Source organism: Mobula birostris, chromosome 7, assembly GCF_030028105.1.
Source record: "Mobula birostris isolate sMobBir1 chromosome 7, sMobBir1.hap1, whole genome shotgun sequence".
NCBI classification, from domain to species: domain Eukaryota; kingdom Metazoa; phylum Chordata; class Chondrichthyes; order Myliobatiformes; family Myliobatidae; genus Mobula; species Mobula birostris.
In genome coordinates, this window is record NC_092376.1 from 7,221,077 (window position 1) to 7,238,475 (window position 17,399).

The 17,399-nt window shown below is 44.5% G+C and overlaps 1 protein-coding gene across 1 annotated transcript in view; it reads left to right on the forward strand.

The window, feature by feature from the left end:
- The first annotated feature begins 9,849 nt into the window (after window positions 1-9,849).
- Window positions 9,850-17,399, forward strand: part of map6a (microtubule-associated protein 6a) — a 48,363-nt gene continuing 40,813 nt past the window's right edge. Inside the window, exon 1 of the mRNA XM_072264223.1 lies at window positions 9,850-10,059. Coding sequence (XP_072120324.1) covers window positions 9,850-10,059 — 210 coding nt within the window. The remainder of the gene's footprint in view (window positions 10,060-17,399) is intronic.

Here is a 17,399-nt window from a genome sequence, read left to right on the forward strand (position 1 = left end):
AATTTTTATCTTTTCTGCCTTCCCCCTCTTTAATTGGCTTCTTGTATCTACTTTAATATTGAATGAACTCTTTCAGTTTAAACTTCCTCACTCAGGTTTTTGTGTGCCACAGAAAGCAACCTTCAATCCGATTGGCTAAGATTGATGTTAGCAATTTGCATATCTTCCTGGCCAGTTTGCATTTCTGGAGAATCCTCTGATGAAATTGGTTATTTAACCACCATAAATTCCATTTTAAAATCCAACAGAAAGTCTCTGAGCAAGATGAATCACTCTCTCCTTAGTCCATGAAGTAGAAGCATGAAGAATTATCGCACAGAGAAAAGCCCTTTGGTCCATCTAGTCTGTTCTGAACTGTTACTATACCTAGTCCAATTTACCTGCAGCTGGACCTTAGCTCTCCATACCCCTCCCTTCCATGTAGCTATCCAAACTTCTATCAAATATTGCAACTGAACCTGCATTCACCATTTCTGTTGCACACTTTCACCATCCTCTGAGTAAAGAAGTTTCCCCTCCTGTTCCCCTTAAACATTTCATCTTTCACCCTTAACCCGTGTCCTCTAGTTCTAATCTCACCTGACCTCGGTGGGAAAAAGCCTTACTCTACCTATACGCTTCGTAATTTCGTACACCTCTGTCGTATCTCCCACTCTCCAGGGAATGAAGCCCTAATCTGTTGAACTTTTCCCTGGAACTCAGGTCAATGGAGGCTGATGCGGAGATCATGCTTCATGGAGATGTCAAGGCCACAGAGAGAGTATGGAGATTTTCTCACTGCTACCATCGGACAGAAGCCCGAAGTCCCACAGCACCAGGTTCAGGAACAGCTACTTTCCTACAATCAACCTCCCTTAGGAACACAGCTCCTCTTGCACTACCATGGACTTACCTCTGATTGTGAATGGATTTTGCACTGTCTTGCTTTTTCACAATCTTTTTTCATTTCACTGACTGACCATGTACAATTTATGTTCAATCTATATCTGGTGTGTTCTCTGTACCTACGTGCCAGTGATGCTGCTGTAAGCAAGTTTTTCATTGCACCTGCACCTCACTGCACTGGTACGCATGACAATAAAATGGAGGATCAAAGTTCGGAAGTCGAATCCCGATGGCTGGAGTTCCGAGCCTGCAAGTCTGTGTGAACTTGCTGGAGAAGTCAAAGCCCAATGTCTGCGAGTCCATAAGACATAAGAGCAAAATTAGACCATTTGCCCCATCGAGTCTCCTCCGCCCTGCCATCATGGCTGACTTACTATCCCTCTTCTCCTGCCTTCTCCCCATAACCTTTGACACCCTGAGTAATAAAGAATCTGTCTGTTATATTTTGTAACTCCAAAACACTAAACCAATTCAAAGGAAAACAGAAGACTTGGGGATATGAGTCTGTTCAGGTAAAGGCACACTCATATCACCTGATAGCATGATGACTTACGTAATTTTTACATTTAACGTGCAATGAATTATTTAAATGAACAAGAATGCTTATTGAAATTATGTACACAGTATACATATATATATACACAAGATTACTCAAATATTACTGCAATATTAAATACACAACACTATCAACCGCTGCTTTACATAGACCCAATGACTTGGCCTCCATCGCTGTCTGTGGAAGTGAATTCCACAGATTCACCACCCTCTGGCTATAGAAATTCCTCCTCATCTCTGTTCTAAAGGGACATCCTTCTATTCTGAGGCTGTGCCCTCTGGTCCCAGACTCCCCCACTACAGGAAAAATCCTCCCCATATCCACTCCATCTGGAGTCTGAGTCTGCTGAAAGCTGAAGGTGGCCTGTCCTGGAACAGTGCATCCATACGGCACATGGGTGGGGAAGTGGTAGGGAGGGAGGAATGGGGCTACAAGTGCTACACCTGCCCTTATGCTTCCTCCCTCACTACCCTTCAGGGCCCCAGACAGTCCTTCCAGGTGAAGCGACACTTGACCTGTGAGTCGGGTGGGGTGATATATTGCGTCTGGTTCTCCCAATGTGGCCTTCTATACATTGGCGAGACCCGACACAGACTGGGAGACTGTTTCGCTGAACACATACGCTCTGTCTGCCAGAGAAAGCAGGATCTCCCAGTGGCCACACATTTTAATTCCACATCCCATTCCCATTCTGATATGTCTATCCACGGCCTCCTCTACTGTAAAGATGAAGCCACACTCAGGTTGGAGGAACAACACCTTATATTCCGTCTGGGTAGCCTCCAACCTGATAGCATGAACACTGACCTCTCAAGCTTCTGTTAATGTCTCATCTCCCCCTGGTACCCCATCCGTTATTTATTTATATACACACATTCTTTTTCTCTCTCTCCTTTTTCTCCCTCTGTCCCTCTCACTATACTCCTTGCCCATCCTCTGGGCTTCATCACTCCCCCTTTCTTTCTCTCTAGGCCTCCCATCCCATTATCCTCTCATATCCCTTTTGCCAATCAACTGTCCAGTTCTTGGCTCCATTCCTCCCCCTCCTGTCTTCTCCTATCATTTCAGATCTCCCCCTCCCCCTCCTACTTTCAAATCTCTTACTATCTCTTCCTTCAGTTAGTCCTGACGAAGGGTCTCGGCCCAAAACGTTGACTGTACCTCTTCCTAGGGATGCTGCCTGGCCTGCTGCGTTCACCAGCAACTTTGATGTGTGAGGAATGGGGTTTGTTTTGATTTTGCTGTTTTGTTGCTTTTTGCACTCTCTGTTGTTCTGTCAAGCATAGTGGGCAAGTTAAGTTGGCGCCAGAATGCGTGGTGACACTTGTGGGCTGCCCTAGCGCACCCTTGTTTGGTTGGTTGTTAACACCCACGATGCATTCCACTGCGTGTTTTAACATCCATGTCATAAATAAACCTGAATCTGGAATCTTGAATCTTGACTTCACTTGAAGAATTTCGAAGATGACAAACTTCAGTTCTATGGAGAGATTAAAGAATCAGACAGTCCTCCCTGGAACAGAGAAGTTCACCAGGAGGTTCAATAAAAGGGAAACAAAATAGAAAGTTGTTTCCTGCAACTGGAAGACAAGTAACCAACTGTAAGGGGGTCTCGTCTTTTATGTTACTGCGGAGGCTAATTAAATTGGCTTCTTTGTTATGTTATACTTAGGAATGCTTCTTTGTTATGTTAAACGCTGAGAAAGTCCTTCCCGCTAGCAGTTTGTTTTGTATTATCTATTGATATGAGGATGAATGAACCAATTGGGATAGTTATTATGTTTTTGGTGTATTTGTAGATACTGTATGCGCGGGGTTTTGGGGCAGAAGGCGGGAGAGCGAGACAGAGGATGGACGAGGTGCTGTGATGTCCGCTAATGGGGTTGGACCCCGAGGAGGGCGTTCGACGAGGAGAGGAGACGGAGACGGGCTCGTGTGGAGCGTCTGGTCGACCACCGTTGTTTGTCCCAGGCGGCCGGTCGAGGTGGTCCGAGGGGTCACAGGGTGAAGACGAAAGGTCCTGAGATCCAACTGTTTGTGCACGAAGAGATTGAACTTTGATAAGTGTGGTGCCTTTTATTTTCCTTTTATATTTTATTCTCTTTTAATTATATAGTTCCAGTAATATCTATAAACTGTAAATCATTCAATCGTATCTGGTGTATTGTCTGTTATTTGGGTGGGGTGGGGTACATCACACAGCATCCACACAAACTGATTACCCAGTTTGGCGGGGCCGAGGGCTGTTTCCCTAGACGACAGCGAGCCAAGCAACTCTGAGGGTGGCCAGGGGGGCTAAGCAACCAAAGTTCAAAGTAAATTTATTATGAAAGTACCTACCTGTCACCATATACAATCCTGAGTTTCATTTTCTTGCATGTACTTACAGTAAGTACAAAGAAATACAATAGAATCAGGCATTGGGAGGGGAGAGATTTAACAGGGACCAGAGGGGTGACTATTTCACACGGATGGTGGTCAGCATATGGAACAGGCTGCCAGAAGAAGTGGTACAGATGGCTACGATTATGACATCTGGATGGATGCATGGATATAAAAAGTCAAAGAAAATTTATTATCAAAGTACATATATTGTACACCAGCATGTTCTATCTTGAGATCTATTTTCTTGCAGGCATTCACAGTCCAACAAATACAATAGAATTAATGAAAACTAGACACAAAGGCTGACAAACAGCCAATGCTTCAGGAGATGTACATTTAACTGCAAAAGCAGCTCCGGGGAAAGGAGTTTAATTTGAGTTATTTTAGTTGTATTTAGAGATACAGTGAGGAATCAGCCCTTCCGGTCCTCCAAGCCGCACCACTTCGCAGCCACCCATTTAACCTTAGCCTAATCACAGGACAATTTACAATGACCAATTACTGGTCATTAACCAATGACCTACTAACCCGTACGTCTTTGGACTGTGGGAGGAAACAGGAGCACCCAGAGGAAAACGTCACTGTTCATGGGGAGAATATACAGACTCCTCACTGGAATTGAACTCTGAACTCTGGGACGCACCGAACTGTAATAGCATCACGCTACCATGGCATTCCAATTCCGTGTGCGGTTCTGGGCAGGTCTGGAATTATGACTTTTAATTCCCCATGTACTTGCTCCTTCTCACCCATTTCTCGTTATCCACACAGCGCGGCCAATGGGATGACCACCATGTCCCACGAGTACCTGAAGGCGAGCTACGTGTTGGATCTGGAGGCAGTCAAGGCAGGTGCCACCACCCTCCCTCACCTCAACAAAGCATTAGTGACGTCCTGCAAGAAGCTCAACGGGTAGGCTTTGTAGAATGGTTGGAGGGCTTGTAAGAGTTGGATCCTGGACTGAACTTGTTCCTCCGAGTGCTCTGGTTATCTCCCACAATCTCCCTGCAGGCAACAGTGGGGACTGAACCCAGGTCTCTTATACTGTAAAGAGTTGTGCTAACCACTACACTACCGTGCTGCCCTAACAACTCAGCCAGATTCTGTGCCAATAACATCCCAGTACCAAAACACTGGAGTTCAGTTTGTTTCGAGCCACACCGCCCAGCAACCCACCGATTTAACCCTAGCCTAATCACAGAACAATTTACAATGACCAATTAACTTACCACACAGGTCCCACACTACCAGGTTCATCTTTCAGCTATCAGGCTCCCAAGTCAGCATGGATAACTTTACTCACCTCAACACTGAACTGATTCCACAACCTATAGACTCACTCTCAAAGGCTCTACAACTCATGTTCAGATAAATAATTAGCAAAAATTAATGGTAAGCTAGAGGTTTCGGAAGCTTTTAAAAACTGACAGGAGGCAACTAAAAAAGCCATAAGGAGAGAGGGTGGCTTGGTGGCCTACTGGCAAGCGTAACACTTTAAAGCACCAGTGACCGGGGTTCAATTCCTACCGCAGTCCGAAAGGGGTTTGAACGTTCTCCCCATCACACGTGTGAGTTTCCTCCGGGTGTTCCGGTTTCCTCCCATGCTGAAAAGGTGTACAGGTTAGTAAGTTAATTGGTCACATGCTGTAATTGGGCAGTGTGGTCTCGTAGGGTCGAAAGGGCCTGGTACCGTGCTGGTACCTGGTATCGCTAAATAAATAAAATAAAAGACGAAATATGAATGTAAGCTAGCCAATAATATAAAGGAGGATACAAAAGAGTTTTTCAGATATACAGTATAAAGAGTTAAAAAGAGACAAGAGTATATATAGGACCATTGGAAGATGACACTGCGGAGGTAGTATTGCAGACAAAGGTGGATGAACTCAATAAGTATTTTATATTCATTTTCCCTGTGGAAGGCGCTACCAATCTCTCTCAAATTTTTGTATCTTCTGCCTGACAAGAGAGGGGAGAAAAAGACTGAGCAGGGTGGAAGTGGCCCTTGACTATATTGGCTTCATTTGGAGGCTGTGGGAAGTATAAGTGGAGTACGTGGAGAGGAGGCTTTATGCGATGGACTGGGCTGTGTTCACAAAACTCTGCAATTGCTTGTGGTCTTGGGCTTAGCGGTGATGCATCTGAACAGGACCCTCTTTATAATGGATAGAGTCATACAGTCAGAGTGTCATAGAACAATACCACACAGAAACAGACCCCTCAGCCCAGCTAGTCTGTGCCATACCATTAATCTGTCTAGTCCCGTCGACCAGCACCCAGACCATAACCCTCCATACCCCTCCTATTCATGTACCTATCCAGATTTCTCTTAAATGTTGCAATCAAACACGCATCCACCACTCCAACTGGCAACTCATTCCACACTCTCACCACCCTCTGAGTGAAGAAGTTCCCTCTTCGTACTCCCCATAAACATTTCACCTTTTACTCTTGACTCATGACTTCTAGTTCTAGCGTCACCCCAGTAGAAGAAGCCTGCTTGCATTTATCCCATCTATACCCGTCATAGGGTCGTAAAGAGAGCTTTTGGTACATTGGCCTTTATTAATCAAAGTATTGAGTATAAGAGCTGGAATGTTATGATGAGGTTGTATAAGGCATTGGTGAGGTCGAATCTGGAGTATTGTGTTCAGTTTTGGTCACCAAATTATAGGAAGGATATAAATAAGGTTGAAAGAGTGCCGAGAAGGTTTACAAGGATGTTGCCAGGACTTGAGAAACTCAGTTACAGAGAAAGGTTGAATAGGTTAGTACTTTATTCCCTGGAGCGTAGAAGAATGAGGGGAGATTTGATAGAGGTATATAAAATTATGATGGGTATAGATAGAGTGAATGCAAGCAGGCTTTTTCCACTGAGGCAAGGGGAGAAAAAAACCAGAGGACATGGGTTAAGGGTGAGGGGAGAAAAGTTTAAAGGGAACATTGGGGGGGCTTCTTCACACAGAGAGTGGTGGGAGTATGGAATGAGCTGCCAGACGAGGTGGTAAATGCAGGTTCTTTTTTAACATTTAAGAATAAATTGGACAGATGCATGGATGGGAGGTGTATGGAGTGATATGGTTCGTGTGCAGGTCAGTGGGACTAGGCAGAAAATGGTTCGGCACAGCCAAGAAGGGCCAAAAGGCTTGTTTCTGTGCTGTAGTTTTTCTATGGTTTTCTATATTACTAAACCTATACCCAGCATCTGTAAAAATCTGTGAGAGCCATCAGGAGCATGCTATATTTACTTACCTTCTGAGGACCAGGATAAATGATTGGTGATGTTTACACCCAGGAACTTGCTGTATACCTGTGTTAGAACTGCAGACAGTGCCCTGGAGAGCGGGCAACCTTAGAGACAGGTAGCTGAAAGAAAACAGCAATCACGCGAGAATGCACACCTTCCAGCCAATTGGGTTTTCTTTGTAATGGTATTTAACTCTCTTCTTTTTGCTTCAATTTATCAAGTCTTGATCAAAATACAATGATGATAATGCTCCCTTGCTTACCTTTGTCCACTTACTGGGAAAGAAGATTAGTGATTTAGATAGATGCTGTTAAAGGAGTAGTATAAATTTAATTCAGGTTTACTGCTTTGACAGTGTTAGTTTTTTGTTTGCTTGAGAATTTTTAGTTAGCAGCCTGGTTAGTGTTTATTATTTTCTGTAGTTCTATACAGTTCTTATTAAAACTGAATGAACTGTCCATTCACCCTTAAAGGGAGGAAGCTATGTAGAATGTACACCAGGACCAGCAGAGTTAAAAACTGTTACTTTCCCCAAGCAGTAAGGCTGATCAATACCTCCACCCACTAACCCAGCACCACTATTTTATCATTTCCTATCAGTAACCTTATGTACAGATGCTCCTGTGCCTAGCATCACCTGTAGACAATAAATCTATGTATATAAGCAATCTTACATATTTATATTTATTGTGATTTGTACCATTATTGTATTTTTTATGTTATTGTACTTAGAGAGATCATCATCAACATTATGTGCTGTGTTGTATGACGTGGGCAATCATGGTTTCCATGACCATGATTATTCTTGGCAAATTTTTCTACAGAAGTGGTTTGCCACTGCCTTCTTCTGGGCAGTGTCTTTACAAGATGACTGACCCCGCAATTATCAATACTCTTCAGAGACTGTCTGTCTGGCATGAGTGGTCGTATAACCAGGACACGTGATATGCACCAGCTGCTCATGCATCACCTGCTCCCATGGCTTCATATGACCCTGATCAGGGGGCTAAGCAGGTGATACGCTTGCCCAGGGTGACCTGCCAGCTAGTGGGGGGAAGGAACATCTTATGCCTCCTTTGGTAGAGTTGTATCTCCACCCCGCCAGCCAATTTACTGAGATACATTAGGGAATAGGCTCTTCCAGCCCTTTGAAGCCTCGCCACCCAGCAACTCCTCATTTAACCCTAGCCTAATCGTGGGGCAATTTACAATGACCAATTAATCTACTAACTGGTATGTCTTTGAACTGTGGGAGGAAACCAGAGCACACAGGGAAAACCCACCTTTCCATGGGGAGGATGTACAGACTCCTTACAGACGATGTTGAAATTTAATTCCAAACTCCAATGTCCGGAGTTGTAAGGGTGGAGTAAAAATTACATAATTCTCTTTTACACTTGTGTACTGGAAATGACATTAAACAACCTTGAAGTTCACACCTCTGTCTCTCCTCTGCACTTGGGTCATCACTGAAGTTCTGTCGGCCAGTAAGTTTATGTATGTAAACTGTTTTGTGCAGATGACAATAAACTCTATTGTTGAAAGTCTCCACCATCTCCTTTCAACACCATTTATACATACAGGAGTGTATACTCCACCCAGCTTCCAATGACCAGCTCTTTTGTTTTGCTGGCATTGATGGAGAGGATGTTGTCTTGACAACATATGAAGGATCTCACCTGTCACAAACACCTGTATGATTCTAAAAAAAAAATGCCCTTAACTATTACATCAATTTCTTTTTTTTTCCAGAACATAAAGAGCCACATACACTGATAAAAGCCTAAATCATGCTAAGGATGTATCACTGAGGTTTTGTAAGGTATTGGTCAGACTGCACTTAGAGTTTTGTGAGCAGTTTTTGGCCTCTTATCTAAGAAATAAAGCACTGACATTGGATAGGGTTTAGATGATATTCATGAGAATGATTCCGGGAATGAAAAGGTTAACATATGAGGGGTGGTTCACGAGTCATCTCTTGAAGATCGTAGAAAGACTGGACATGGAGAGGATGTTTCTTGCATTTGTGGAGTCGGGAATAAAGGGCACAGCCTCAGAACAGATGGACATCCGTTTAGAGCAGAGATGAGGCAAAATTCCTTTAGCCAGAGGGTGGTAAATCTGTGGAATTCATTGCCACAGACAGCTGTGGAAGCCATGTCTTTTGGATATATTTCAAGTGGAGGTTGATAGGTTCTTGATTAGTCAGGGTATCAAAGGTTACAGGGAGAAGACAGGAGAATGGGACTGGGAGGGATAATAAATCAACCATAATGGAATGGCATAGAAGACTCGATGGACTGAGTGGCTTAATTCTGCTCCTATGGCCATGGTTTTATGGTCTTATGATCCAGACCCCAAACAGTTAAAAGGGCTGGGCCCTCTGTTTTCCCTTCCCCCTCCCTCCCATCTCTGCAGACGCACAGCGGGCGCTGACTGGAGGGGAAAAAAAATTTTTTTTTAATTTTCACTCCGGTTCGCCGGATTGTTCAGAAAGCAGGGATGTTGGAACTGGAAAGGGCGTGGTGTTTGCGGATAGAAATGTCTGACTATGCTTCTGCCCGCGATGGAACTCAAGCCCAGTGATTTATTTTTTTTCCGGGCTATAGTTTATACTTTGCAGGTGGCAGCCGGAGCTGAGTTTTGAAGAACTATATCAGTGTTATTTTTTTCTGCGCTATCAAATCCAGGAGGTTTGGAAGGAGGTTGAGGTGATTTTGGTTGCTTGATCGGAGCCACTCGGGTGCGAGAGACAGTTTCAGCACCTTGGACAGCGATGGCGTGGCCGTGTATCAGCCGGGCGTGTTGTATCGCTCGCTTCTGGAACCAATTAGACAAGGCCGATATTGCTGTGCCCTTGGTGTTCACGAAATACTCCGAGGTTACCGACGGATCAACCCCCCATCCGAGCCAATTCCGAGCCCCGGGGATTGAAGCCCAGCCCGTGGGAGGCGATCAGGAGTCCGTCGCAAAGACCACTGAGGTAGTTTTGGTAAAAAAATATACATTATTGCCTTAGATAATTCTGGTTGGTCTTTTGCGATTCAGGTGTCAGATTTTGCATGGGGGCAGTGCTGCCTTGATGTGTGTGTGTGTGTGTGTGTGTGCTTCAGCTGTGCAGCGCAAGGTGCCAGAGACAACCTTCATCTGCCGGCGCCTGCCTGCATCACGGCCATATGCTCTCCAGTCAACAGATGGGGGTCTGTAACTAACTGTGGTGTTGCCACCCCACCCCTGTTGTCACAGCCTTTCAAGGATTTCGATCGGGTGGAGGGGGGTTGTCGTACATTTTGGATGTGCGACCCGGAGTGACTCCCCTCTTCCCTCCCCCACCCTGCCTCTCTTACATAAATGATTAACTGGACACCTTACAGTCAACGGAGCAGAAACGCCACACGGTGAAAGTGGGTCCACGCAGCCATTAGCAATGTAGATCGAGAGAGAGCACAGACGGATGGAGATAGATACATAAAGGGTGTGTGTGTGTGTGAGAGAGAGAGAGATGCAAATAGATAGAGGGAGATAGAGAGAAAGAGGAATCGAGATAGGCAAAGATATATAGATAGGGACAGAGATAGAGAAATACAGAAAGAGAGAGGGGGAGATAAATAAATATAGAAATACAGAGGCAGGTGGATAGAGAGAACAGAGATAGATAGACTGAAAATAAGATACTGATAGATCAATGGATAGAAACACAGAAAGGGAGAAACACAGAGTTAGATAGACAGACAAATATAGAGACACACAGATGGCAGACAGACACACAAAGGTAGGCAGACACAAATACAGAGATAGCTATGTACACACAGATAGAGAGACAGACAAAGGGATAGACATTCAGATAGACACAGAAGATAGAATGGACAGGCAGATGAGCAGATCAATAGACAAAAGTCACTAACTCAACCATTCATAAATAACTTGCTTAAAGGTTTTAAATCACACTTTAATGTACAAATTTAATGATATTTCTGTTCAAATCATATTCTGGCTGGTTTCAGTTTTATGTGTTCAGCAATCTATTTTTATTGTAAAAATTTTAAGAATCCAGTGAATTTTCAGCGACTATTCAATAATTTAACACACATACAAGACAATCACACAGACACAGACGTACTCACACACACACTCACAGACACAACTACACACATACACACACACACACTTTCATAGTCACATACACTCACACACAGACACACACACAGTCATGCAGATACTCACACTCACACGCTCTCACACACACACACACACCACCTCACTCATACTCACACACACTCACAGACACACACGCACACACATGCAGATGCTCGCACGCTCACACAGTCTCTCACACACACATACACAACACACAGACATACACACTACCTCTCTCATACACACACTCACAAACTGACACACACACACATACTCATGCAGACACAGACTTACACTCACAATCTCTCTCTCTCTCACACACACACACACACACACACACACACACACAGAAGCAAAGCTGCACAGGTCTGATGGAGCAGCACACATCCTGTTCTTGTCTCTGTGATGTTGCCACCTCCAGCCACACCCTTCCTCCCTCCACAGTATCCTCGGGGGTCTCTCAGATCCATGGTGAGGGCTGTTCTGGGATTAGTTTACACACTGCAGCCGTGAATGTCTTATTTTAATTCTGCTAAAAGCTCCCACATCCCTCCTCTGAGCAAGACCTGTCACACTGAGCCTGCGTCACACTAGCACGTCTTTGCAGTACTAAAACAGAGTCTCATTATACGTAAACACAGGAGGTTCTGCAGATGCTGGAAATCTTAAGCAACACACACAAAATGCTGGAGGAACTCAGCAGGCCGGGCAGCATCGATGGAAATGAAGAAACAATCGACGTTTCAGGCCGAGACTCTTCTTCAGGACTGGAAAGGAAGGGGGCAGAAGCCAGAATAAGAAGGTGAGGGAGGGGAAGGAGGACAAGTTGACAGGTGGTATGTGAGACCAGGTGATGGGGAATGTAGATGCATGGGTGAGGGTGTGGTGGTGATGAAGTGAGAAGCTGGGAGGTGATAGGTGGAAGAGGTAAAGGGCTGAAGAAGCGGGAATCTTGAGGAGAGTGGACCACGGAAGAAATATAGAAACATAGAAACATAGAAAATAGGTGCAGGAGTAGGCCATTCGGCCCTTCAAGCCTGCACCGCCATTTATTATGATCATGGCTGATCATCCAACTCAGAACCCCGCCCCAGCCTTCCCTCCATACCCCCTGACCTCCGTAGCCACAAGGGCCATATCTAACTCCCTCTTAAATATAACCAATGAACTGGCCTCAACTGTTTCCTGTGGCAGAGAATTCCACAGATTCACCACTCTCTGTGTGAAGAAGTTTTTCCTAATCTCGGTCCTAAAAGGCTTCCCCTCTATCCTCAAACTGTGGCCCCTCATTCTGGACTTCCCCAACATCGGGAACAATCTTCCTGCATCTAGCCTGTCCAATCCCTTTAGGATCTTATACGTTTCAATCAGATCCCCCCTCAATCTTCTAAATTCCAACGAGTACAAGCCCAGTTCATCCAATCTTTCTTCATATGAAAGTCCTGCCATCCCAGGAATCAATCTGGTGAACCTTCTTTGTACTCCCTCTATGGCAAGGATGTCTTTCCTCAGATTAGGGGACCAAAACTGCACACAATACTCCAGGTGTGGTCTCACCAAGGCCTTGTACAACTGCAGTAGTACCTCCCTGCTCCTGTACTCGAATCCTCTCGCTATAAATGCCAGCATACCATTCACCTTTTTCACTGCCTGCTGTACCTGCATGCCCACTTTCAATGACTGGTGTACAATGACACCCAGGTCTCGTTGCACCTCCCCTTTTCCTAATCGGCCACCATTTAGATAATAATCTGTTTTCCTATTTTTGCCACCAAAGTGGATAACTTCACATTTATGCACATTAAATTGCATCTGCCATGAATTTGCCCACTCACCCAACCTATCCAAGTCACCCTGCATCCTCTTAGCATCCTCCTCACAGCTAACACTGCCACCCAGCTTCGTGTCATCCGCAAACTTGGAGATGCTGCATTTAATTCCCTCATCCAAGTCATTAATATATATTGTAAACAACTGGGGTCCCAGCACTGAGCCTTGCGGTACCCCACTAGTCACCGCCTGCCATTCTGAAAAGGTCCCGTTTATTCCCACTCTTTGCTTCCTGTCTGCTAACCAATTCTCCACCCACACCAATAACTTACCCCCAATACTGTGTGCTTTAAGTTTGCACACTAATCTCCTGTGTGGGACCTTGTCAAAAGTCTTTTGAAAATCCAAATATACCACATCCACTGGTTCTCCCCTATCCACTCTACTAGTTACATCCTCAAAAAATTCTATGAGATTCGTCAGACATGATTTTCCTTTCACAAATCCATGCTGGCTTTGTCCGATGATTTCACCGCTTTCCAAATGTGCTGTTATCACATCCTTGATAACTGACTCCAGCAGTTTCCCCACCACCGACATTAGGCTAACCGGTCTATAATTCCCCGGTTTCTCTCTCCCTCCTTTTTTAAAAAGTGGAGTTACATTAGCCACCCTCCAATCCTCAGGAACTAGTCCAGAATCTAACAAGTTTTGAAAAATTATCACTAATGCATCCACTATTTCTTGGGCTACTTCCTTAAGCACTCTAGGATGCAGACCATCTGGCCCTGGGGATTTATCTGCCTTCAATCCCTTCAATTTACCTAACACCACTTCCCTACTAACATGTATTTCGCTCAGTTCCTCCATCTCACTGGACCCTCTGTCCCCTACTATTTCTGGAAGATTATTTATGTCCTCCTTAGTGAAAACAGAACCAAAGTAATTATTCAATTGGTCTGCCATGTCCTTGCTCCCCATAATCAATTCACCTGTTTCTGTCTGCAGGGGACCTACGTTTGTCTTTACCAGTCTTTTCCTTTTTACATATCTATAAAAGCTTTTACAGTCAGTTTTTATGTTCCCTGCCAGTTTTCTCTCATAATCTTTTTTCCCCTTCCTAATTAAGCCCTTTATCTTCCTCTGCTGAACTCTGAATTTCTCCCAGTCCTCAGGTGAGCCACTTTCTCTGGCTAATTTGTATGCTTCTTCTTTGGAATTGATACTATCTCTAATTTCTCTTGTCAGCCACGGGTGCACTACCTTCCTTGATTTATTCTTTTGCCGAAATGGAAGGAGGAGGGGCACCATGGATAGGTCATGGGCAGCCGAGGATATTCTTATGTTCTTATTCCCATGTTCTTATTCTGGCTTCTACCCCCCTCCTTTCCAGTGCTGATAAAGTGTCTTGGCCCAAAACAGCGACTGTTTGCTCCCCTCTATAGATGCTGTCTCATTTTACATGGGAGCCACCACCAGCGTTTCAGTGAACACTTGGATCCTCTTGGACAGATTCGCATCAGCCACGTCATTTAATTTGGATGTTAACCGTGATTTGTTGTTGTACTCCAGTGTCTCTGTTAGTCAAAACAGCTCAGAATTCATCTGTTAAACTGCAGCATTTAATAGAAGAAAGCTGTCTCGGCATTGCAAGAAAGGTGCAATTTATTTTTTTATTTGTTTAGCGATACAGGGCGGAACCTGACCTAACGAGCCGCACTGCCCAGCAATCCACCGGTTTAGCACAGGACAATTTGCAATGACCAAGTAACCTACTGACCAGTGGACTGTGAGAGGAAACCAGAGCACCCGGACTAATTCCCCGCACTCACAGGAAGAACATACAAAGTTTCTTACAGAGGATGCTGGAGTTGAACACCCAACTCCAGGATCCCAAACTGTAATAGTGTTATGCTAATCATCACGTTCTTGTGGTGAGTACTCTCTGTCCCTTGTCATCAGGGATAAACAACCGACTAAAGACCATAGATATCGGAGCAGAGTTAGGCCGTTTGCCCCCCTCGGCCCCAACCTCCTGCCTTCTCCCCGTATCCCTTCATGCCCTGACTAATCAAGAATCTGTCAACCTCTGACTTAAATATACCTAATACAGTATCTTGGCCTCCACAGCCACCTGTGGCAACGAATTCCACAGATACACTACTCTCTGGCTAAAGAAATTCTTCCTCATCTCCATTCCAATCCTCTATTCTGAGGCTGAGTCCTCTGGTCTTAGACTCCCCCCCACCATAGCAAACACTTTGTCCACATCCACTCTGTCGAGGCCTTTCAATATTTGATAGGTTTCAATGAGGTCACCCCTCATTCTTCTGAACAGTGAGTAGAGGGCCAGAGCCATCAAACGTTCCTCAGATGACAAGCCTTCCAATCCCAGAATCATTTTCGTGAACATCCTTTGAACCCTCTCCAATGTCAGCACATCCTTTCTCAGATAAGGAGCCCAAAACTGCTCACAATACTCTGAGTGAGGCTTCACCAGTGTTTTATAAAGCCTCAACATTACATCCTTGCTTTTATATTCTAGTCGTCTTGAAATGAATGCTAACATTGCATTTGCCTTCCTCAACGCCATCTCAACGTGCATATTAACCTTTAGTGAATCCTGCATGAGGGCTCCCAAGTCCTTTGCACCTCAGATTTTTAATTTTTTTTCTCCATTTAGATAATAGTCTACCCGTTTATTTCTTCTACGAAAATGTATGACTATATACTTCCAGATACTGTATTCTATCTGCTATTTATTTGCCCATTCTCCTAATCTAAGTCCTCCTGTAGCCTCTCTACTTCCTCAAAACTACCTCTCCCTTCATCTATCTATCTTTGTATCATCCACAAACTTGGCCACAAAGCCATCTGCTCCATCATCCAAAACGTTAACATGTAATGTAAAAATAAGTTGTCCCAACATAGACCCTTGTGGAACACCACTAGTCACTGGTAGCCAATCCAAAAATGTTCCCTTTATTCCCACTCTTTAACTCCCACCAGTCAGCCAATTCTCTCTCCGTGCTAGTATCTTTCCCGTAATACCAAGGGCTCTTATCATGTTAAGCAGCCGCATATGTGGCCCCTTGTCAAAGACCTTCTGAAAATCCAAGTGCACGTCATCCACCATTCCTCTTTTGTCTATCTGCTTGTTATTTTTTCAAAGAATTCCAACAGATTTGTCAGGCAAGATTTTCCCTAAAGAAAACCATGCTGACTATGGCCTACTTTACCATGTGCTTCCAAGTACCCCAAAACCACATCCTTAACAATCGACACCAACACCTTCCTACTCATTGAGGTGAGACTAAGTCAAACTAAGACTACCTTTTCCTTGCTTCTGTCTCTCTCCCTTCTTGAAGAGTGGAGTGACATTTGCAATTTTCCATTCAAAAGAACCATGCAAGAATCAAATGATTCTTGAAAGATCATTGCCTCCACAATTTCTCAGTAACTTTTTTCAGAACCGTGGAGTATACACCATCAGGTCCAGGTGACCGATGTCCTTTCAAACCCTTCGGTTTCTCAAGCACCTTCTCCCTAGTAAAGGCAACGTCATACACTTCTGTCCCCTGACACTTTTGAACTTCTGGCATACTGATAGTATCTTCCACAGTGAAGACTGATACAAAATACTTATTCAGTTCATCCGCCATTTCCTTGTCCCCCATCACTACCTCTCCAGCATAATTTTCCAGCGGTCTGATATCTACTCTCACCTCCCGTTTACACTTTAAATATCAAAATGAACTTTTGGGGTCCTCTTTAATAATATAGGCAAGCTTGCCTTCACAATTCATCTTTTCCTTCTTTGTGACTTTTTAGCTGCCTTTGAAAAACTAGAGATCTTTTTCCTTACCTCTCCATAACAGTGTTCCATTGGGGAGACACACCGGTCCATTATTTAGCCAGCTGTGTGTTCAAAATGCACTCCAGCTGACAATCCAGTAGAGCCCACAATGCTGCATTGATTACCTGGAACAATACAGGTTGGGGAGAAGGCAGAAGAAAGGAGTTGAGAGCAGTAAGAAATCAGTCATGATGGAGCAGCAGAGCAGACACGATGGGCCTAATGGCCTAATTCTGTTCCTATGTCTTATGATCTTCTAGTCCCTTCAACACACAATGTCTGCAATGACCAGTACTGTGTAAAAATCTTACATAGCTAGACAGCCTAACACTTTTGCACAGTAGTGCATTTGTCAACGTGGACGTACTGAGCAAGTTTGTAAATCTGGCGGGAGCAAAGGATGTTGTGAATGGCAAGGGTGGAGTGCTGCGGGAGAGGTGTGGAGCCGATGGCAGCTAAGGGCATGGGTGTTGATGTGTGTGCAGACACACACCAGTCCTGAGACACTGGGCAAGGTCACTTGATTCCAAACAATTGGTTTATTGATCTAATGAATGTCTCTC